Source organism: Panthera onca, chromosome D1, assembly GCF_046562875.1.
Source record: "Panthera onca isolate mPanOnc1 chromosome D1, mPanOnc1 haplotype 2, whole genome shotgun sequence".
Lineage (NCBI taxonomy): Eukaryota > Metazoa > Chordata > Mammalia > Carnivora > Felidae > Panthera > Panthera onca.
Window position 1 is genome coordinate 38,846,172 of NC_138348.1, and position 24,720 is coordinate 38,870,891.

General features: G+C 40.0%; 1 protein-coding gene across 2 annotated transcripts in view; it reads right to left on the bottom strand.

Annotated features, from left to right (window-relative positions):
• NELL1 (neural EGFL like 1) overlaps positions 1–24,720 on the bottom strand; it is an 875,786-nt gene that overhangs the window by 704,658 nt on the left and 146,408 nt on the right. For both annotated transcript variants that reach the window (XM_060606214.3, XM_060606213.3), the window contains exon 5: positions 250–346. In XM_060606214.3, the coding sequence (XP_060462197.2) occupies positions 250–346 (97 nt within the window). The remainder of the gene's footprint in view (positions 1–249; positions 347–24,720) is intronic.

Consider the following 24,720-nt stretch of genomic DNA (forward strand, 5'->3'; position numbering starts at 1 on the left):
AAAGCTCAGTGTCCATGCACCCCAAGATTCTGAGAATGGAAGCCAATTTGAAGATTATCCTGTCTCCCAGAATTAGGTCAGTCAGAAACATGTGGAGGATGATTTACACTATGCATCATCCTACGCAATCTTGAACAAATCACTCAACTCTGCCTAGTTTCAAAGCACCTACTTCATAGAATTGTTCTGACAATTATTCGTGTCAAGCACATAGAAAACTACATGGCAGAAGTAGAAAGAAGTGCTTACTTTGAATAAGCCATGCTTTTGATTGCGTTGACCAAGCCATACATTGCTTCCTGGGGGAAGGTTGGTTTCAGGAGGGTCTATCACACGTTCATAAATCCTGTAGAGGCAAAAAAACAGTTACTAGTGAAGAGGCTCAAAGGAGAACCAAAGGGTATGTATGTTGTTTGAAGCACTCATGGCATTAGCTGCTGGTATGGAGAGATAGAAGCAGTATGTGGCACATTTCAGATTATGGGTAACATGAATGTAGGGATCTACTTCCTGACAACACTTGGACACGTTAACTGGACCTCTGTTGGCTTTCTATCGTCACCCTTTGGGCAGGGAAAGGAGGAAGAAAACATTTTTTAACTGTCTACTTTGAGTAATAAACCTTACACATGCTCTGTGAGTAAAGTGGTCTGATCCACATTTGCAGGTGAGAAAGCTGAGGTTCAGAGAACATAAATGGGTCAACCAAGTTAAGACAGGGAGTAATAAAGTTGGGATGAGGATCTCCCTCTTCCTGGCTGCAAAGCCCAGGTACACCCCTTTGCACTCTACTCCTCCCTGACTTTGGTTTATCTAGCTGCTCCTCACTTCTACATTCCTCTTAACAGAAGAGTAGTAGTTGTCCACATGACAATATCCTTAGTGCACAAAATCATACAACCAATATTTATTTATTGAGCACTTTTTTTTAATGTTTATTTTTGAGAGAGTGTGTGCGCAAGTGGAGGAGGGGCAGAGAAATGCCCAAAGTCGGCTCCACACTGACAGCAGTGAGCCTGATGTGGGGCTAGAACTCAAAAACCACAAGATCATGACCTGAGCTGAAGTCAGACACTCAACCAACTGAGCCACCCAGGCACCTCTTTTGAGTACTTTTTTTGATACAAGCTCCACACAAGGCAATGAGAGATAAATTAAGCCAGACCTACAAAATCCTCCCCTCAAGGAGCAAGAAAAGAAAGTTCTGTACATGAAAACAAAACCTTCCTAAGATATATGAAGACAAATAACTTGCAGGAAGCAACAGCCCCAGGATCTTTGAAGGTACCCACAGAACCTAGTGAACAATGGTATGGTCTCAATTGTTCTGCCCTACTCACAAATCCTGAGATTTTTGCTCTCTTTAGAAATAGTCTCTGCAAACACCAGCTGATCACAGGCCTCCACCTCACCTCTACCAAGTGCCTCTCAACACTGTCTCTGCTGAGAAGGGGAAGGAAGAGCTTGCCTAAGAATTCGACTTATCCTTAGATGCTCAGAAGGTTCTGGATGGGGTGCCATAGAGACCGTAGACGAATTTCAATTCCTCCTGATGGTCTATCCTTCCTTGCCCTCTTCAGTACATGCTCAGAGCAGTTGCGCGAGGAGCCAGCTCCAGGTACTTCCAGAGTAAGGAAGTTCTGACAACTCATCAGGTCTCCGTGCTGGAAGGGAGCTGACTGTCCTCTGCCAAAGAGTGGCACATTCCTCCACTGGTTCTCCAAAGGCAAGAACTGAGAGACCATCCAGTTGAGTCAAGGCCAATGAATGAGTGTGACAGCTGGGAGTCGGGAGCAGTCACACCGCAGCCTTGGAACTTCGCTGTACTGTCCATCACTCTCTTATTCTCCACTAGAAATGTGCTATTTCCTAATAATACATGGAAGGTATTCAATGGAGAAAGCTCTAAATATATCAGCTCCATCTCTACTAGTTATCTTTCCATTATAAATGGATGCTCAAACATAAGCAAGGAACAATTCTCCCTTAAAAAGGCAGGGTGTGTTTTCTCCACAGGAATGCAACCTTTTTCACATGTTAGAATGAACAATTTTAGATGAAACAACCTGTCAAAACTGCTTTAACCGAAGAAGCTGTTATATATCCTCCCTTAAAAAAGGATTTTTTTTCTAATATTCACAAAAAACTAGGAGCAAGCCAAATTTACAACAAAAGAGAAATGCGTAAATTACAGTAGATCAGCCTGATGTAATTTACTATGGTCATTAAGAGTGACAAATATGCAGGTTGTGAAATATGGGAAAGTATATACAAAATAATTTCCACTGGAGGAAAGTGGCATGCAAAATTATTTACGAACTATGGAGAGAACAATGCAAAAATTATGTTCCCTGTTGGTGAAGTTCAGAAGAAACCAGAAAGAAATGGAAATCTCTGTATTTAGGTAAAGAGTCAGAAGCATAATTTTCTGTAAGGGTGCTTCACTAACACAATGAAAGACACTGTCAAACTATTTATCTGAACCTTTCATTGTGAAACATTTGCATCTGTTGGAGGAAGAGCTTTCAATTTAATGCTTTCTTTTTGATTTTCGATACACCAGAAGGTGAGCCTCAATGAGCAGACGAGGCCCGTAATCACTGGTTTATTAAGTGCATGAAGGACGGAAGGATCAAAAAATCAACTTCCATCATGCCTTATCTTCGCAAGAATAATCCCTCCTTCTGCCCTAGAAATACTGGGCCTCAGACGCTTGCTTTCTCAACCATCAGCCCAAAGCAAGGCAGGGACCCTGATGCCTGTATCAAAGGTGTGTGCTGATTTCCAGTGTCACATAGCCCCCATCAGGATCCTCTCCTGATGCCAAGGAAAGTCTGCTGGCTGCTTTCCCACCAGCCTGGCCAATTCACTCCAAATGGCAGACCTCACTGGAGAATTCCATGTAGCAGGCAGAAACAACGAACTGGATTCAGACATAGCAAAATGAAGAGAGCTTACAGTGTTAAAAAAATAAAAATAAAAATACATACCCACACAGGGGACCCTTATGTGGAAAAGCAGACAAACCCAATTTAAGGGACATTCTATAAAATAACTGCCTGTACTCTTTCAAATGCCCATGTCATGGAAAGTAAAGACTGAGGAACATTTGCCAATTAAAAGAGGCCAATGGGACATAAAAAATAAATATGAGACAGAATCCTGGAATGGAGCTGAGAGCAGAAAAAAATAAATCCTATGCCCAAGATTACTAGGAACTTGGTGATACTGGAACTGTAGATATATAACAGTATTGTACTGATGTTCAATTTCCTGATTTTGAGGCTTGATCATGTATATTTAAGTGTCTTGTTCTTCACTAATATCCACTGAAGTATTTAAGGGTAGAGTCATGATCTTTGCAACTTCCTCTCAAAGGATTCAAAATAATGATGTGCTTAAGTACAGACATATGTAAACACAGTATGTAGAGAGAAAAAAAAACAATCTGGGCAAAGAGTGTATGATTTTTTTGTGCCATTCTTAATAGTTTCTTTTAATATTAAAATTATTTTAAAATATGGGGCGCCTGAGTGGCTCAGTCGGTTAAGCGTCCGACTTCGGCTCAGGCCATGATCTCATGGTTCGTGAGTTTAAGCCCCACGTTGGGCTCTGGGCTGACAGCTCAGAGCCTGGAGCCCGCTTCAGATTCCGTGTCTCCCTCTGTCTGTCCCTCCGCTGCTTGCACTCTGTCTCTCGCATTGTCTCAAAAATAAACAAACATTAAAAAAATTTTTTAAGTTATTTTAAAATAGTTTTGAGACAACAGTAAAAAAGCCAAAGGGTCTGTAATGTATACAAACTAAAAATACACACATTTAAAACAATTTTATAGCTATTAGACAAAGACACATACAAATTTAAAGCCCCACATAAGGTATATGGTAGTGTTTTCCTAAAGGAAAGGCAAAGGGAGGAAAAAGTGAACGAGTGAAAGATGAATAACTGAATGAAGCAAAAGTATTGTGCAGACTACTGCTTTGATAACACATCATAAACTAAGAAATAAAATGATCACATCCCTATCTATTCCTCTTTTACAAAAGGAATTATGCCACCAACATGCCAAATATAATCAGACTCTTCACAGAAGGGCCGACCCCAGGGGTAGGGTTTAGGTGGGCTGGCTCATGCAGATAGGGCACAGTGATCTGTGATCTGTCACTTAAATCTAGGATCACCCAATTCAAATGAAAAATCAAAGCTAATAGAGTGAACTCCTTGGTTTCCAATGTTGTCAGGAAATGTATTCTAGTATTTTGTTTAATGAGGTTTCCTTCACGTCAGTATCGGATTGTCTATCATCTGTGTGACACCGTGTTGGCTACGGGAACCCACAAGGCAAAATTAATGTGGCCAAGTCCTTGTCCTCGGGTCAAATGCCTGAGCCAGGAAGACAGCATGCACGCACACACCTTATTCAGTGAAGTGCAATGATCTATGAAAGCAGAGAGAAAAACAGATTGCTGTCTGCCATAGTCAGAAAACACTTTCAAAGGCGGAAACACTGGAGCTCAGGTTTGAACGGAAAACAAAGTGTAGCTAACACACAGACACAAACAGCCAGCACTTCTACAGGCACTTAACGTGTACCCAACTTCTTTTCCCCTACAAATTCACTCAAAGAACATTCATTTCTGTTTAACCTTGTTAAAGTTGTACAGCAAAGTAACAGCTTATTTAGATACTAAAATGTAGATTAAAAACAATTTTTGGACCAAGTGTATTTTCTACGATATCCTAAAATTTCAGTATTTTCATTTAGTTTTAAAATATTCATTAGCTTCTTTTAAATGCTTTCAAGCCATAAGTCAAACTTTTCTATATTACTCTAAATTCTAAGCAAACATCCTACGATCTTTTACATTCTTCCACAATAGGTAATTCTCTGACATTTACACAAGTTTGACTTCTGTTGAAAGTTCATCATAAATTCATGTAAGACTGAAAGAGAGGTAGATGATTTGCAAAGTTATTACAGTGTGTTTGGATACACAACCACTAAACCAATACCAACAAAGAATGCACTTCCTTTTTTAGGAGTAAAATAGGACAGGCCACTATTCCTAACACTTTTGCTTAGTCCAGTACTAGGCACATTCCTAGACCATTTGGCACCTGAACTGGTTTTAGTCAATCTATAGGAAAGGTTTCTGGGAAAATGAAAATAGCAGCAATGAGCAGGGGCCCGCACTCTAAATTCTTATTTCAGACTGTCCTCATGCATCCTTATCAAAATATATATCCTGGAATATTACTCAGCCATCAAAAAGAAATCTTGCCATTTTCAATAATGTGGATGAAGCTAGAATGTATTATGCCAAGCGAAATAAGTCAATCAGAGAAAGACAAATACCATATGATTTGACTCATATGGGCAATTTAAGAATTAAAACAGATGAACATATGGGAAGCGGGGGGGAGAGGAAAGAGGGAAACAAACCACAAGAGACTCTTAACTACAGAGAACCAACAGAGCTGGAGGGAAGTAGGTGGGAGATGGGCCAGAAAGGAGATGGGTATTAAGGGCACTTGTGATGAGCAATGGATGTTGCATTTAAGTGATTTATCACTGAATTCTGCTCTTGAAACCAATATTGCACTGTATGTCAACTAAAATTTAAAATATAGATAGATAGCAAGAAAGCAAGCAAGCAAGCAAGAGTCTTTATCCTGACTGCCCTATATGTTAGTTCTTTACCAATCTCTGAGACTTTCCCCACCTGGATGACCTATGTGGCCTTACATTCCAGCACTTCAACATAGGACCACGTACCTCACACTACTCACTGGAGTCTCTAGGATTTTGGTCCTGGCTGAGCCTGCTTTCTCAGACCTCCCTGCCAAGGAAGAGGGAATTGGTCTTTGCTGGTACCTCTAGGCCCAGCACTTTCACCCTCAAGTGGCACCTGCACTTCCTAACTGCTACAACCGCTAAACATCTGCTGCGTGTGCAGTAAATAAAACCCCCAACACAACATTCTTGCACCTGCTCAGTGGTCTCCTTCACCTGGACCTTCCCTGACCATCCTATATAAAGTAGCTACTAACTGCTAATCACTTAGCTTATTCTCTTATCAAAGCAAGTAAGTCTCCAAAATTGTCTTAGCTCTTTGCTGAATGACTATCTCCTCCTACCAGAAGCAAGAAAACCTTGAAAGCAGGGACCTTATCAGTCTTATTTAAGTCAGTATACCTAGTATCTGGAAGAGGGATAGTCAAAGTAAGTGCTTACTCCATCTATTTAATGAATAAATGAATTCTCCCTAATACTATCTTCAGAATAGGAGGGCTATAGTTATACAAGTGCTACAGTAATACAGCCCAGAGTTCATGATGAGCAATGAATGCATGAAACTAAGTAATATAGCCTGAAAACTCAGGTGGTCAAATGACATCTTTCTGCAGATAATATAGTTACTGGAAACAAGTGAAACATGATGACCCTTTTGAAGGGTCTTCTTCCACCAATCCCCAGTTCATGAGATCTATACAAGGCAGCCAAAAGAGCAAGATGAACCCCTCTCAGCTTTTCATCCACAAAAAAGATTGGGATAGCAAGTTTGAACCATAGGGCAGATCACTAACTAACAGGAAAGCCAGACAGAAGAATAGGAGAAATAGTAATGTGAAAATTAATTAGGTCAAGCACAGTCCTTTTAATAAGCACATGATTTACTGCTTAAATCGACTGCATTATAATCGGTTCAAATTAGTTCATGTTCCCATAGGCTATCCGACACAAATAATGTATTTACTCTGCAGTCATCTAAAATCTACCCTTCTTTATGGCTAAAGAAAACCCAATTCCCATTTAGTCATGTTTGTAGGCCCTGCACTCAAATGAGATCCTGCCTCTTAAGCTATATGCGGAGAATTATGGGAATTTTGCATGCCATTAGTACATATTGGTATTTTAACATGTATCTAATTTCTAATACAATACCATGCAAAATTAAACATCCAGTCAAACATAAAAACTGCTTGAGAGGAATGAACAATGCGAAGAGTAACTGACACTCCTTGTCAAAGTCACTCACTGAATCAAGGGCTCACATCAGAAATTTTCTTCACAAGGTACAACCTCTCTTTATTCATGACTTTGGTTAAGAATGCCCTCCCTTCCCTAGCAAGTGTCCCATCCACTTAAAAGATCAGTCAATATTCTATGAAGAACTCGATTTTCTGTTAACAGATAAAACCCTCAGAGTTCTATACAAAGCAATGCAGTGGTTCAACAATACTACTTATGAAGGAATATTGAATTTCTATTTACCTGGATGAAGAAAGACCTCTGAAGGGACACCAGGGTACCTTTCCCAATTATATACAAGAATTCATTTCCAATGTAAACCATGTGAATCGACATGTATTATGCCACTGTTTAATAAGATAATATGAAGCCCAAATGGCATGCTAAATGAAGCAGTTTATCTTGGGCTTTGCCTTGAATCAAGAACGTTCACGCTCTTCCTCAAGAGGAAAGTTGCAATGACCTTCCCTTGCTAGACAGAGCCTCATCCTCCCGTGCCTCTTAGCTGGCACTAGTGAATACCAAGGCACTTTTTGGAAAAAGTTCCCTATAGAGAAAACAAGGCAATTCCCATGCTGTTCCCCTCCTCACTAAAAGGTGGGGAATGACCTTGCACAGGAGGCTAAGTCCCTCTTTGGTCTTATGGTAAGAAGGGCATAATACAACCTTTCTTTCCAGTCTTCACATCATAGGGCAAATGTGAGAACAGATTTCTTCATGTAGACTGGGGGGAAAAAAGGCATCTATACTATCATTAGCAGTATTCTTTGCCCTGACAATTGCTGAGCATTCATGGAAATCTACAAAATACTTCCTCAAAACTTACCTTGACAGGAGTGTCTGCCAACTACATACATTGGTGAGCTACTTGTTGAATTTCCATGTCAGGTTGTCTGGCTGTTAATTATGTGCTAATATGGAATACATATCACACAGGGATTTGTACCAAAAACAACAACAACAACAAAAACCATGAAATGAAAGGAATGCCCCAAAAGAGGAGCTCTGCAGTCTCCTCCTACCCATCTGTTTAGCAAAAACAGCTGACAACAAATGACTAGATTAAAAAATATACCTCTGGCATTATACAGGAGAAAACAGACTAGACAGGGAGATGGATTATAGAAATGAATAGAGTATGCCCCCAACATGTAAGAATTGAGTTCCGAGCTAAATCCATACAGAGCTCAGGAGCAAGGACAGTAGCAGGGCTCAGCAGGTTTCCAAACTGTTCCTTGCCAGCTGACTGCAGAGTAAATACAAATGCAAACGAAAAAGAGACAGCAAAGTTGAAATCTGGAAGGAGATACCTTTGTTGTGGTAAATAAGGAAGTCAGCAGTTCAAATTAAATTAACAAATACTTCTGGGAGACTTTGCCAGAAAAAGTCTCTCCAGAGAGAGGAGAGGTCTTCCCAGAGACAACCAAGTCCTCAGGTGACCTGCTTCATCCACTTAGAAAACATGTATCAAATTCATCCCTCTTCTGGGTTATTATCCAAAATATATGAAGAATGTCTACAACTCAAAAACAAAACAATAAAGCAATAACGAGATGGGTGGCAGACACGAATAGACATTTTTTTCAAAGAAAACACAGAGATGCCAAACAGACACCTGAAAAGATGCTCAACATCACTCATCACGGAAGCGCAAATCAGAACCACAATGTGATCATCTCACACCTGTCAGAATGGCTAAAGTCAAAACTAAATAACAAAAGTTGGCAAAGACATGGAGAGAAAGGAACCCTCATGCACTATTGGTGGGAATGTAAAATGGTGCTGGCATTGAGGAAAACAGTATGGAGACCCCTGAAAAAATTAAAAATAGAATTTCCATATGATTTAATAATTCCACTGCTGAGTATTTACCCCCAAAAAATGAAAACACTAATTCAAAAAGATACATGCACCCCCTGTGTTTATTGTACCATTATTAACAATAGTCAAAATATGGAATCAACTGAGGTGTTTAGGCACAGATGAGAAAAGAATATGTGGTATAGGGAGTTAAGATGCAGAAGTGCAGGACCCTGGGCTTTCCTCATCCCTCAGACACAACCGTATTGAGGTCGGATCGCTTGGAACACCAGAGAAATCGATCTGTGGAGTGGCAGAAGTGTCTGCATAGTTGGAGGGAGACAGAGGGGCGGGTGCAAGGTGCATGGAAGTGAATGAGGGGAGGGAGAAAAATGGCAGTGCCGCAGAGAGGAGGGAACCCTTTCTGTGGGGAGACAAAAGTGAGAGAAAGAGAGAGGGGTTGAGAAAGGGCAGCACTGAGTTCGCACAAGAGGAAAATATCTCTAGACCACGGACTGGGGAATGAGAAATAGTGAACATCACAGATATTTTGTGTGTGTGTGTGGCGGGGGGGGGGGGGGGGGGGGGGAGTGTTTAGAGCTCAAACTCTGAGGTTTTGGGAGTTTAAGAGTTTCTCTGGAGCAGAGCTATGGTGCGCACCCCTGGGGAGGAGGGTGCTGATCCCAGAGTGCACAATGTGGTGTAGACATCTCCATGACACACTGGGAGAGAACATTCCCCTGCTTCCTGGAGTACTTCTTGAAGAAAGTATAGAGCCTCCCCAAGGATAAAAGACCCTGCAGGCACCAGCAAAAGGCCTTTCATTGGCAGGGGACAGAGGCACATCAAGAGAGACGATAACCTTTCCTGCTTTTAGTGGTGCTACACATGGATTCCACACACTGTGCAGGTGTATTTTCAGGGACAATGGACATTAGACACAGTGCAGAAAGGCTCTACCCCAGAGGAGGCAGCAGACTGCACGGTGCCTGGTCCATGAAGACTTTGGGTTTTTAAATCTGAGCCTCACACCCAAGAAAAAAAAAATGCAGGAGGGGCGCCTGGGTGGCTTAGTCAGTTAAATGTCTGACTCTGGCTCAAATCATGATCTCACGGTTTTTGAGTTTGAGCCCCGCGTCAAGCTCAGTGCTGACAGCTCGGAGCCTGGAGCCTGCCTCAGATTCTATGTCTCCCTTTCTCTGTCCCCCACTGCTTGTGTTCGTTCATTCATTCTCTCTCTCTCTCTCTCTCTCTCTCTCTCTCTCTCTCTCCCTCCCTCCCTCCCTCCCTCCCTCTCAAAATAATAAACAAACATAAAAAAGAAAAGAAAAAGAAAAGAAAAAAAAAAAAACAAGAGAGTTATGCCACAAGGCAAGCTGGCTGCCCTTGCTATTCTGTGAGGGCTGCCTGAATACTGAGGGGTTGAGATCCCCGGTCTGGGGACCAAAGACTGGGGTGGAGTCATTTTCACCCCAACAGCAATCCAGTGGGGCTTCAGAAAGCAGCACAGCAGCCCCCAGTGGAAGTAGGAATTGCTTACACCAAACCCTGCCCCGCAACCCCCCTCTTGCTCCATGCCTGGCAACTGTTTGTTTACTGGAGCAAGACTGACTCTGAACCAATGCAGTGGGCCTCTCCTCCACAAACAGGTATAAGCAATATATCTGAACAAGAATTTAGAATAACTTTCGTAAGACTATTAGCTGGGCTTGAAAAAAGCATAGAAGATGCCAGAGAACCCTTGCTGCAGAGATCCAAGACCTAAAAACTAGTCTGGCTGAAATTAAAAAAAAAAAAAAAAAAATGCTGTAACTGAGAGGTAAAAACCATCTGGATACAGTCACAACAAGGACTGAAGAAGCAAAGGAGACAATAGGAGATACAGAAGATACAATTATGGAAAATAATCAAGCTGAAAAAGGGGGGAAAGGAAATTATTGGATCATAAGGATAGACATAGAGAACTTATTAATTCCATGAAACAAATCAGTATCCATATCGTAGGAGTCCTAGAAGAAGAAAAATAGCAAAAACAAGCAGGTTTATTTGGACAAATTATTGCTAAAAACTGCACTCACCTGGGGAAGTCCAAGAGGCAGAGAGAACTCTCGGTCAAAATCAACACAAACAGGTCAACACCATGACATGAAACTTTCAAAATACAGAGATAAAGAATGAAATCTGAAAGCAGCAAGGGATAAAAGGTCCTTAACCTACAAGAGTAGACACATAAGGATAGCAGCAGACCTGTCCACTGAAATAGGGCAGGACAGAAGGGACTGGCAGAAAATATTTAATGTGCTGAATGGGAAAATATGCAGCCAAGAATTCTTTATCCGGGAGCCTGTCAGTCAGAATAGAAGGAGAGATAGAGTTTCATCAAACAAAAAATATAGGAGTTTTTGGGTACTAAACCAGCCCCGCAAGACATTTTAAGAGGGACTAGAAAGGACCAGAGAATATCAGCAGAAACACCAACTCTACAGGTAACACAATGACACTAAATTCCTATCTTTGAATAATCACTCTGAATGTGAATGGACTAAATGCTCCAATCAAAAGACAGAGTATCAGAATGAAAAAAAAAAAAAAAAAAAAAAAAAAAAAAAAAAAAAAAAAAGATCTACATGCTGTCTACAGAGACTCTTTTTAGACCTAAAGACACCTGCAGATTAAAAGTGAGGGAATGGAGAACCATCTATCATGTGAATGGACGTCAAAATAAAGCCATAGTAGCCTTATTAATACCAGACAAACTAGATTTTAAAACACAGACTGTAACAAGAGACAAAGAAGGGAATTATATCATAATTAAGGGGTCTATCTATCAAGATCTAACAACTGTAAGAATTTATAATCCCAACTTGAAAGCACCCAAATATATAAATCCATTAATAACAAAGCAACTCATTGATAAAGTCCCCTAATATTATGGTATTATTAAAACCCCCACTTAACAGCAATAGACAGATCATCTAAGCAGAAAATCAACAAGGAAACAATGGCTCTGAATGACACCCTGGACCAGATGGATTTAACAGATATATTCAGGACATTTCATCCTAAAACAGCAGAATACACATTCTTCTCAAGTGTACATGGGACATTCTCTAGAACAGATCACATATCAGGTCACAACTCAGCCCTCAACAGGTACAGAAAGATCATACCATGTGTATTTTCAGATCAAAATGCTATAAAACTGGAAGTCAACCTTATTAAAAAGTTTGGGAAGTCCTCAAATACATTGAGGTTAAACAACATCCTACTAAAGAATGAATGGATTAACCAGGGAATTAAATAATTAAAAAATACATGGAGGCAAATGAAAATGACAACACAACAGTCCAAACCCTTTGGGATGCAGCAAAGGCAGTCCTAAGAGGAAAGTGCATTGCAATTGAGGCCTATCTCAAGAAGCAAGAAAAGTCCAAAATACACAACCTAACCTTAACACCTAAAGGACCTAGAAAGGAGCATCAAATAAAGCCTAAAGCCAGCAGAAGAAGGAAAAGAATAAAAATGAGAACAAAAATAAATAATATAGAAACAAACAAAAACAACAAATCAGTGAAACTGAATGCTGGATTGTTTTTTTTAAAAAATAAGCAAAATAGGGGCGCCTGGGTGGCTCAGTCGGTTAAGCGTCCGACTTCGGCTCAGGTCATGATCTCACGGTCCGTGAGTTTGAGCCCTGCGTCAGGCTCTGTGCTGACAACTCAGAGCCTGGAGCCTGTTTCAGATTCTGTGTCTCCCTCTCTCTGACCCTCTCCCGTTCATGCTCTGTCTCAAAAATAAATGAACATTAAAAAAAAATTTTTTTTAAATAAGCAAAATAGATAAACCCCTAGCCAGACTTATCAAAAATAAAACAGAGGACCCAAACAGATAAAACTACAAATGAAAGAGATCACAACCAACATCACAGAAATACAAACAATTATAATACTATGAAAAATTATATGCCAAAAAACTGGGCAATCTGGAAGAAAGGGAAAAATTCCTAGACACTCATGCACTACCAAAATTGAAACAGGAAGAAACAGAAAACTTGAACAGACCTATAACCAGCAAATAAATTGAATCATTTATCAAAAATCTCCCCCCAAAAAAGAGCCTGAGTCCAGATGACTTCCCAGGGGAATTCTACTAGACATTTAAAGCAGAGTTAAAAGTTATTCTTCTCAAACTGTACCAAAAAATAGAAATGGAAGTAAATCTTCCAAACTCATTCTATGAAGCCAGCATTACCTTGATTCCAAAAGCAGACAAAGAATTATACTACAAATGAGATTTACAGGCTAATTACCTGGATGCAAAAATTCTCAACAAGATACTAGCAAATCGAATCCAACAATACATTAAAAGAATTATTCACCACGATCAAGTGGGATTCATTCCAGGGCTGCAGGACTGGTTCAATAATCACAAATCCACCAATATAATAACCACATTAATAAAAGAAAGGATAAACCATATGATCCTCTCAACACATGCAGAAAAAGTATTAACAAAATACAGCATCCTTTCTTGATAAAAACCCTCACAAAAACTGAGACAGAAAAAACACACCTCAACATCATAAAGGCCATATATGGAAGACCCACGCTAATATCATCCTCAATGGAGGAAAACTGAGAGCTTCCTCCTAAGGTCAGGAAAATGACAGGGATGTCCACTCTCACCACCGTCGTTCACCATAGTACTGGAAGTCCTGACCTCAGCAATCATACAAAAAGGAATAAAAGGCATACAAATTGACAAGGAAGAAGTTAAACTTTCACTCTTTGCAGATGACAGGATACTGTACGTGGAAAACCCAAAAGACCCCATCAAAAACTGCTAAAACTGATACATGAATTCAGCAAATTTATTCAGGATATAAAATCAACGTACAGAAATCAGTTGCATTTCTACATACCAGTAATAACGCAACAGAAAGAGAAATCAAAGAATTGATCCCATTTACAATTGCACCAAAAATCGTAAGATACCTAGGAATACCTAGAAGACATTTGCAAATGACACATCAGATAAAGGGGTAGTATCCAAAATGTATAAAGAACTCACCAAACTCAACACCCCCAAAAAACAAATAATCCAGTGAAGAAATGGGCAGGAGACATGAATAGATGCTTTTCCAAAGAATATATACAGATGGCTAACAGATACATGAAAAGATGTTCAACACTGCTCATCATCAGGAAAATACAAATCAAAACCACAATGAGATACCACTCCACACCTGTCAGAATGGCTAAAATGAACAACTCAGGAAACAACCAAGGTTTGCAAGGATGCAGAGAAAAGGCAATGTTTTTGCACTGCTGGTGGGAATGCAAACTGATGCAGCCGCTCTGGAAAACAGTGTGGAGGTTCCTCAAAAAATTAAAAATACAACTACCCTATGACCCACCAACAGCACTACTGGGAATTTATCCAAGGGATACAGGAGTGCTGATGCATAGGGGCACATGAACCCCAATGCTTATGGCAGCCCTTTCAACAATAGCCAAATTATGGAAAGAGCCCAAATCTCCATTGACTAATGAACGGATAAAGAAGAAGTGGTATATGTATACAATGGATTATTACCAGCCATCAAAAATAATGAAATCTTTCCACTTGCAACATGGATAGAACCAGAGTGTATTATGCTAAGTGAAACAGAAATATCATAGGATTTCAGAGCAAGACAAATATCAGAGAATGACAAATATCATATGCTTTCACTGTTATGTGGAATTTAAGAAGATAGATGAACATAGCGGAAGGGAAGGAAAAATAAGATGAGAACAGAGAAGATGACAAACCATAAAAGACTCTTAAATACAGAGAACTGAGGGTTGCTGGAAGGGAGGTGGGGGGTTAAATGGGTGGCGGGCATTAAGGAGGGCACTTCTGGGGATGAGCACTGGGCATCATGTAAGAGATGAATCACTGGGTTCTACTCCTGAAGCCAAGACTACTCTGTATGGTAACTAACTTGAATATAAATTTTAAAAGTTTAAAAGAAATTTTTAAAATGCTTTAGAGTAAAAATATACATATATATGTGATATATATATACACACAACAGAATGCTATTCAGCCATAAAAAAGAATGAAATCTTGCCATTTGCAACATGGATGGATCCAGATATAATGCTAAGCAAAGTGAGAGAAAAACATATACCATATGATTTCACTCGTGTTTAGAAGCAATAGCTGAACAAAGAAAGAAGAAAAACAAAAAAATACAGACTCCTAAAAACAGAGAAATGGTAGTTGCCAAAGGGAAGGGGGGGAATGGGTGAAATTGGTGAAGAAGGTTAAGAATATACTTATGATGAGCACCGAGTAATGTACAGAACTCTTTAATCATTGCATTGTACACCTAAAACAAATACTGTATGTTAATTGTACTTGAATTTTTAAACAATTCATACTTTTATTACCTAAATTTTACTATCTCCATTTTCTTTCCTCATCTGGGTCTGTATACCAAGGGTATTTTTCCTTCTTAACCATATTTTATGCCCCTAATATCTCTCTCCCACTACTTCTTACCAACCCTTACTATCTGCCTAAAGTTTGTAATTCAGCTGTTACCCCAAGTTGATGCTGACTGTGGATCAGGGTCAGAAAACCAGCTCCAGTAGGTCTGTCCTATTTTGCATTCTTTTTTACAGTTTAGTTATTTGAGACAAAGAGAAAGTGAGTACAAGTTGGGGAGGAGCAGAAGGAGAGAGAGAAAATCCCAAGCAGTCTTCATGCTGTCAGCACAGAGCCCGATGTAGGGCTTGAACTCACCAAGCTGAAGGACACTTCACTGACTGAGCCACCCAGGCATCCCCTATTTTGCATTTTTATCTATGGTTTAGCAGTGCAATACCAGATGTGCTTGAGTTTCTGGGAAAATAGAGGAGTTGGTGTGATTCTTTCAATCATACTAGATTTAGAGTAATACCACCAGGGTTAAAAGAGACATTAATAGGCAGGAATTAGAGCCAAATAGAATGAAATTAAACATAATAAACTGAAAGGTCCCATGCTTAGGGACCGTGCTTGTCAAAGACAGAATCTGAGATCTAAGACTTAACAGACATACATACTGAAAAATATTTAGCCATTGTGGCCAAAAGTGAGTGGAGATAAGGCTGTCAAAAAGGGTGTTGCAATCCTAAACTGTACTGTAAGATAATTATCTCATTCTAATCTGAGGCAATCTGTCCAGAAACCATCACATTTAGGTGTAGAAACTTCTGATGCTGAACAGGCACACTTTACTAAAAACCAAGTAAGACTGTGAATGCCTTGTGACCCAAATCAAATGATGAATGGTTCAAAGAATAAAGGACGTTCAGTCTGAAGATTAAGAAATAGCATGATAAAGTCTTCAATTATTTGGAGGATGGTCATGTGAAAGAGGGATTAGACTCATTCTATGTAGCTAAAAGAGGTAAAACATATACCAACAAGTGTAAGCTACAAAGAGGCATTTTTGACTCAAGATAGGAAAAAAATGTCTAACACAAAACCCAGAGGGAAGTAACAGCCTTGGTAGGCAGTGAACTGCCAGTCTCCAGAGGGTGTCCCAGCAGTGCTGCAGGACCACTTACCTGGCAAGCATAGTAAGGCTCAAACTCAGACACTGCCTAAAATGTCAGAAGAGCTGCGTAGGAGTATCTACTAAATTCCAGAACTTTACATACTTTATAATCCTTGAAATAACCCTAAAAGTCAGGCATTGGCATACTATACTTAATTGACAGATGTTCAGAGGTTAAATGACCTGCCTAATAACATTCAATAAATAGTGAAGCCTAAATTCAAATCGAGATTTAAATTTCTACCATGCCATAGTGCTTTATAATTCTCTATGGATTCTGTTCTTAAAAAGTCAAATACTCGACAAGGAGCTTAACAGAAGATACAGAAAGATCATTGGTCTATAATCAGAAAACCTCCATTTGTGTCTTACCTAACTAATTATTTGCACTTTGTGACCTGAGGCAAGTTACGGAACCTTTCTGGACCCTCAGTTTCTTCAAACTTTTAAGAAATAATACCTATTGCACAGGTTTTCAATGAACACAAAACAGATAATCTAAGTAAAACTATGTTGTAAATTATAAATGCTTTTTTAAAGGAGATTATTAATGTTATTAGGTAAGATCAATGCTCTCACCTTCACAGAACAATCTAAAAGATATTTTAATTTGAAACATTTTCAGGAAAAAAAAAAAAAAAAAAAAAAAAAACAAAAACCTCACGTAAGCCACTTGGCTCAACAGCTTTGAAAACAGTACCCAATGTCAGTTTTACCATTTCAATAAGAGCATGGGGCAGCAACTTGAAAGGGGAGTGAGTGTTTCTTAAATCATTCCCCTATGTGTTGCCAATGATGGCACTCTGAAGCCATCGTCAATGGCCCCATGTTTCCCCTGAGTTAAGACAAAATGCACTGCTTATAGCATTCGATTATACCCTAGGCTAGCTGCCTCCAAAATATTTGCTGATACTCCTGAATGGGTGACAATTTAGTCTAACGGCATTTTATTATTCACCTAGATGAAAATTTAAATGTTATGTTAAATGCCTGCTGCTCACACAAAGCACACATTGGTAACCAGGATTCTCAGGGTCAGAAAAGGACATTGACGGTCTTCTGATCCAATGTCCATCTGCTACTTGTTATGTTAATACATAAACACCCAAAAGCCATCTGTCATGCATAGAGTGTATGTGACATCCTCATGTAACGTTTTAAAGCTTCACAGAGCAAATGGATGTCTCCCCAAAGGCTTCATGATTGACCATTTCCAAACAATCCATGTGAAATGTACCAGGGTCTAGCAGCTATGGTAAGGGACCAGGGGAATATTTTTCTCTCTCCATGAAGTCTGATACAATCAATCATAGATCACTTCTGACCTGTAACCTTAGCATTCCCAAGATTCAAGCAAACAGGGATCTGTATTCTTTGACATTTTTACTTTTTCAGGACCTTTGAAAGCACCAATAAAGTCCACAGGCAGGTCCCAAACCTAAGGAGACATGACAACCTAGTAAGTTTTTGAAAGATACAGATTCCTAGGATCCTCATAAAACCAGACTTATAGGTACCAGCCTGGCCTCACTGTAGAAAAGAATCTCTGATAGAAGCCTTATTTGATATTGTGTTCCCTCAAGTAACAAAGTCAGGGAACTCCTCCATGGGTCTGTTTCTAGAGATTTTTCTAATTAAACACAAACAAGAAAGCAGTACAAAGAAAACTCCTCCAACATCCCATCTCTTTGGAGTACGTACAAATAAACAAAAGTTTCCCTGATCATGCTCCATTAATAGCTATGTAGATGATAGATGGGTGGAAAACATACAGGCAGACACTTAAATTTTGACAAGATTTTATCCCTGACCTCCTGGAGCCTGCATCATAGCGTAGATGAACAATAAACAACAAGCAACATGATAATTTCAAATAGCGGCAAAGGCTGTAACTAAATTAGGTTGAGCTGGATATCCCCATTTACCCCCTCCAGATACAGTCTTTGCCCTTCTTTGTGCCAAAGCAGACATACAGGTTTCCGCCCCCCCTGGATTCCAGCTGGCTTCAGCCAAGGGAAAATGCCATCAGGAGGACAGGGAGAACTCACATTGAGGTATTAACATGTAGAGCACTTAGTGCTATGTGCCAAGCACCATGCTAACTGAATAATGGTAGCTACTCCTATTAAGACCAAAACTAATGAAGAAGGCCCTTGAATCAGTGGTACTTTCATGTTTTGTTTTGTTTTTCTCTCAGTGGCTGTCTATAGCCTTCCCAATATAAATGTGTCAATACAAACTTGATTGTTTTTTAATAATGTTTACAGAGAGGACAACTCATGGGTCTTGACTTCTGCTTTGCAGCAAGTTCTCTGAATTATTCATTTAGTTTGGGCCCTTCTTTTAAAAAGTAATTGTCACCTTCTTGAGAGAAATTTTTATTTTTTCATGCTATCAGTCCTGTCAGACTTTAGAAGTTCACAGTCACCGAAGAGCAAAGCCATTTAGATAAAATTTCCTGTTCTGAAGGAAGACTTTTGTTATTAAATGTGAGGCATTCAATAGTAACTGCCAGCTGTTTAATCAAAAAGTTATTGTTCATTGTGGAGGAAAAACTGGTGTCTGGAAAACAATGAGGCTACAGCTCCAAGCTCAGGAAGTGTCTGATGGAGTTTCAAACCCCTTTCAAACTCCGTCTAATCATTTAAACTGCAAGGCCCTGTTTCTGATAAGGCGTTTCATGGGAGATGAACAAAATCATGGAAACGACTGAGATCTCCCACTCACCTCCTTAATTACCCCCCTTTCCTGGTGGCCCCTTCCTGTTCACATTACATGGTATAAATTCAAGCCAGTTTTCAGAGAGGTCTCAAATAAGGCTATTGGTAAGGACATGCAGGGGACTTCTTTAATTCCGAAATTAAAATCTATGGTAAAATTTAAGAGGGTGAGAAAATTATGAGGGGAAAATTTGGCATACGAACAAGAAAAGAATGTTTTCAGTAAGACTAATGGGAAAAGAACAGGTCCAAGAATAAGAAGGACTGTATTGTAAATTCTAAATTTAATCCATACACTTGGGATGTGGCCTGATGGGGGCGGGGGTGGGAATCACTTCATCTTCCTGATTTCCTCACCTTTTACATAAAGAAAATGATACCTGTTCCACTTATTTCTTTTAGGCTCAATGACACACTATACAGTAATTGCTTTGAAAACTACTGCCCACTACTGCTATGAAACGGTTAATAATAATAATTCATATACAATTTATCCATTTGAAGTGTACTTCAATGTGTTTTGGGGGTATATTACATTATTAACCTTACATTGTCATTAAATAGTTAACATAAAATTTGCCATTTTAACCATTTAAGTAATTCAGCGGCATTAATTACATTCACAATGTTGTACCTCCACCATTTCCAAAACTTTTCCATCACACCAAACAGAAACCCTGTTCTCCTACCCTTCAACCCATTAACCTCTAATCAGCTTTGTCTTTATGAATTCAATTACTATAGACATTTCATACAAGTAGAATCGCAGAGTATTTGTCCATTTGTGTCTGGCTTATTTTACTGAGCATAATGCGTGGGCCAGCACTGCAATCCTTTTTATAAAAAGCTGAAAATACATTCCATTGCATGTATATTCCACACTGTTTACCCATTCATATGTTAACAGACATTTGAGTTGTTTCTGCCTTTTCACTATTGTAAAAAATGCCACAATGAACATTGGTATGCAATTACCTGTCCAAGTCTCTGCTTTCAATTCCTTCCATGTATACCTATGAATGGAATTGTTGGGTCACTTCGATTTTTTGAGCAAAAACTAAATTCTTCCACAGCAGCTGCACCATTTTACATTCCCACCAGCATTGTATAAGGGTTCTAATCTCTCCACATTCTAACAGTTATTTTCCTTTTAAATTATAGCCATCCTAAGGGTATGAAGTGGTATCTCAGGATTCTGATTTACCCTTTTTTTTTTTTTTTTTTTTTTTTTTAAGGATGTTGAGCATCTTTACATGTTCTAATTAGCCATTTGTGTATCTTTGGAGAAATTTCTATTCAAATCCTTTGCCCATTTTTCAATTGGGTTGTTTGTTGAAGAGCTGTAAGGCTCTTTATTCTGGATATTTAACCCTTGCTAGATATAATATTTATAAATATTTTATCCCCTTCTGTCTTTGATGCACAAAAGTTTTTAATCTTAAGTCCAACTGATTTTTTTTTTTTTTTTTTAATTGCCTGGGCTTTTAGGTGTCCTAGCCAAGAAATCATGGTCAAATTCAACAGCATCAAGATTTTCCCCTATTTTTTCTTCTAAGAGTTTTATGAATTTTAGCACTTACCTTTAGGTCTTTGATCCATTTTGAGTTAATTTTTATTTTTTACGTTAATTCATTTATTTTGAGAGGGAGGTGGATCGGGAGGGGCAGAGAGAGTGAGAGCAAGAGAGAATCCCAAGCAGTCTCCACACTGGCAATGCAGAGCTCAACACGGGGCTTGAGCCCATGAACCATGCCATCATGACCTGACACAAAGTCAAGAGTCAGACCTGAGCCCAAGTCAAGGGTCGGACGCTGGGGGTATCTGGGTGGTTCAGTTGGTTAAACATCCGACTTCAGCTCAGGTCATGATCTCAAAGTTTGTGAGTTTGAGCCCTGCATTGGGCTCTGTGCTGACAGCTCAGAGCCTGGAGCCTGCTTTGGATTTTCCATCTCCCTCCCTCTCTGCCCCTCTCCAACTTGCGCACTGTCACTCTCTCTCTCTCAAAAAATAAACATACATTAAAAAAATATTTTTAAAAAGAAAAGAAAAGAGTCGGATGCTGAGCCACCCAGGTACCCGTGGGTTAATTTTTAGATGCGGTGAAAAGAGTCCAAATGCATTCTTTTGCAAGTGGATTTTCAGTTTTTATAGCACCATTTGTTGAAAAACTGTTCTTTCCTCATTGAATGGTATAGGCACCCTTTTTGAAAATAAATTGACCATATAGGGGAGGGTTTGTCCGGGTTCTCTATTCCATTACTCTATAGGTCTATCTTATGCCACTACCACACTCTTTTGATTACAGTTTCATAGGAAGTTTTGCAGTTGAGAACTTTAAGTCCTTCAAATCAGGTTTTTTCATGTTCATTTTGCCTTTCTTGTATTACAGTTACAAAGTTGAGTTGTGGACCAAGAGCTGGGACCCAACTCTTCTCATCTACTGGCTAGGATTCAGTGATTTACTTCATAACATTTCCCCACTCCTCCTTTTACTACTGCTACTATTACTACTGTTAATAAAAAATTAACACTGACTAAGTGCTTACTATGTGCCAAACACAGATCTATGTACTTTCCACATATTACTCTGATTAAACCCATGATGTGGGATTTTTTTTAACAAATAATAAATCTGTGGTTCAAATAAAATAGGCAAAGGAAAATAACTGCAAACAGAGGATCTAGATATGAACACAGTCAGGCTCTAATTATAGCCTCACTCAAACCACTGTTGATTCTACCTTCCTCATTTCCCCATAAGTCAATTTTGCCATATTCAAATCCTCTAACAATTAACCTGTGTTTTTGCTTCTGTTAGGGCCCTGAGCATTTGAGGTCTTGGAATTGTGGGTTCATGCCAATCTCTTCAATGCTGTCAAAAGAATACTAGCCGTCAGATCCTTTAAGGCCTCGAATTCTCTTGCCTGTCCAACACAGCCACTTATGCAAAGGATTCCTTCCCACATTTGTTCACTCACTTAATTCAACAAATGCAAAAACATCTGGCCAGGTGCTGGGGACACAGTATTATAAGAAGACAAGTGGAAGTTGCTAACGCTATTCACTGGAGATGAGGCTATGGGTCAGAAAGAATGAGACATCATAAAATTGTAAATAGGTAAATGATTGTGATTTCACACAGTGGAAGTCCTTTAGAGACAATAAAAGAGGATGAGATGATTGACTTCGTAAAGACTGATCATGATCAGCTAGAGTCAGAGCTACATCCCTCTCCAAGTTCAGGCACAAGACCTTCCAAAGCAATTTCCAATATAAATGCCACTGCCATTTCTGTTTAGCAACTAGTGTCAGATTATCACAGACACAATAACTGGATTTACTCTTGCCATTGCTGCACTCTCAATAGCAAAAAACAAGACCCAAAGGAACGGCCTTTTCATCTATGTCTCTTAGCACCATTTTGACAATTTCCTCTTTTTTCACCACATAATTATATTTACCAAAGGCCTTATCTGAAAGTCCATCTTACAGAGGCTAGTGTCATCACAAAATAATTTGTAATTGGAAGGGATCTCATCTGTATTCTGGAAGAATTGGGCTTATAGACTAAGATGAATGGAAGAGGAGGTCCCACAGGCTCAGCTTTGAAGGATAATCTGTTGGGTCCAGTCTCCCTGTCAAATATGCCTCTCATTAACTGTGCTGGAGAATCAAGGAAGGAGGCAGAGCCCTCTCTGGAGACCTACCTGCTCCATCCTCAAAGCTTTCTGCTTTCCCCAAGCTCCTGGCAAATCACAGTGCAAACACCTCACTGTGCACATTTTACACAGTTTCTTCCTGCTGGGTTAGAAGAATAATTGCCACCTCACTTTTACTGATGAGCAACCCCAGACTCAAAGAGGTTAAGAAACCTGCCCAAAGACACACAGCTATGAAGTGGTAAAGGCAGAGAGTGATCCGGGGTCTCTAACTTTGAACCTATAACAATCAGGATCTTGATGGAAAATATAGAGGTAATTTGGTAATCTGAAGGGAGTATAATAAATTGATTACTTATAGAAGTATGAGTGGAGAGTGGATAAACTACAAGGGATGGTATACAACCACAGAGTTTATAAAAAGGGGGCTAGGGAATCTCTCTTCTGGGCATGAAAAGGCCCACAAAGGGCTATCTGATAGGGCCTGTGGCTTTCAGTCAAGAGTCTCAGTCAGCCCAAGATGACCCCACAGAAAAAGAGGTAGGGAAACTGAGATCTTATCCTCTCTTCCCTCTCTCTCACCTCCTTCCTGTTTTTCCTGCTGATGAAACTCAAACAATCTAAATGAAGGAGAAACCTGCTGATGCGAGCCACACAGGTCAGCCTGACAAGACATAGCGAGTGAAAAAGAGAGGGGAGACAAAGTTTCTGGAAAAGCGAACGAAAGATACTTAGCCCAGACTCCAAAGCTTTTTCCACCATCCCACTGTCTCCCCCTTGAGGGAAGACTGGAGCCAATACCTAAACACACTCCCTTCTGAAGGTGACATTTTAGTTAATCCTCATGATTGCTCACCTTTCAAATAGGAGATCACCTTTTTTCATTTGCCACTTGGCAAAGATGAGCTTTAGGGCAAAGCTCAGTCACATAACTTCTATGTTGAACAGTTTCATGGATTCTATAAAGGCTGTATTCTATTCTCCACTGAAATCCAGAATCCAGATTTCAGAGTTACTCCAAGTGAAACCCTCGACCCAACTGTAAATGTCGATTCCATTGCTGCCTGGCTCACACTCCAGCAAGGTAAGCAGCACCTCCCACCAAGCTGGGGATCCCATCTACAGCTTAAGTATAGTGAGGAAACAAGATCCAAGTACAGCAAGGAGTCAGAATCAGGGAATCTGTGAAAACCAAGGTCTGAATCTCCCCCGAGGGCAGGAAAGGGCTGTGCTGCCAGGGGGGTTGCCAGGGGTTAGGGCTGGCAGGGGTGCCCTGAAGATCTGAGGTCAGTAAACAGAAGGAAATCTAACGATTTGCAAAACTGATTGTGTAAAGTTGCAGACATCAAAAGCCAGAGACCAGTGGACCAAGAAGGTAAGAGCTAGGAGCATGAGGTAGTGAAGAAGGGAAGGCAGGCCTGGGAAGAAGCTGCAATCAGGCACTGGCTTCCATGGGTCTGCCATTGCACTTCACGTGGAAGGGGAAGCAGCCACAGACAGAAGCCACATTTCCCATAGTAAAGGCCTAACAGGAGGTTTCTTGGCCACCAGGGTTGATGAACTCAAGCAGGAGCCATGCTGGCCACTCAGACCCACTCATATCCTTTCCTGTTTGAACACAGCCTTAAAGATGCCCTGATGGCAGGAACAGCCATGTATAGAAATGACTCCTGGTATCACCTCCTTGTATTTGTCCCCCTCTTCACTTCCCCTCTGCTCAGATGTGTAAGAACCATCATTATCAAAATCAGCATCAGCAAGCATCATGGAGGTGTGCCTCAAACTCTTACCAGGAATTGCACTAAACCACTGATAAGCTGTGGCCCCACTGCTGACAGCCTACCCAAGAGCCATTTCCCCCTCTTTCTCACAGTACCTCAGTTTTGTTGGAGCAATGTGCCAGCACCATGGAAGAAT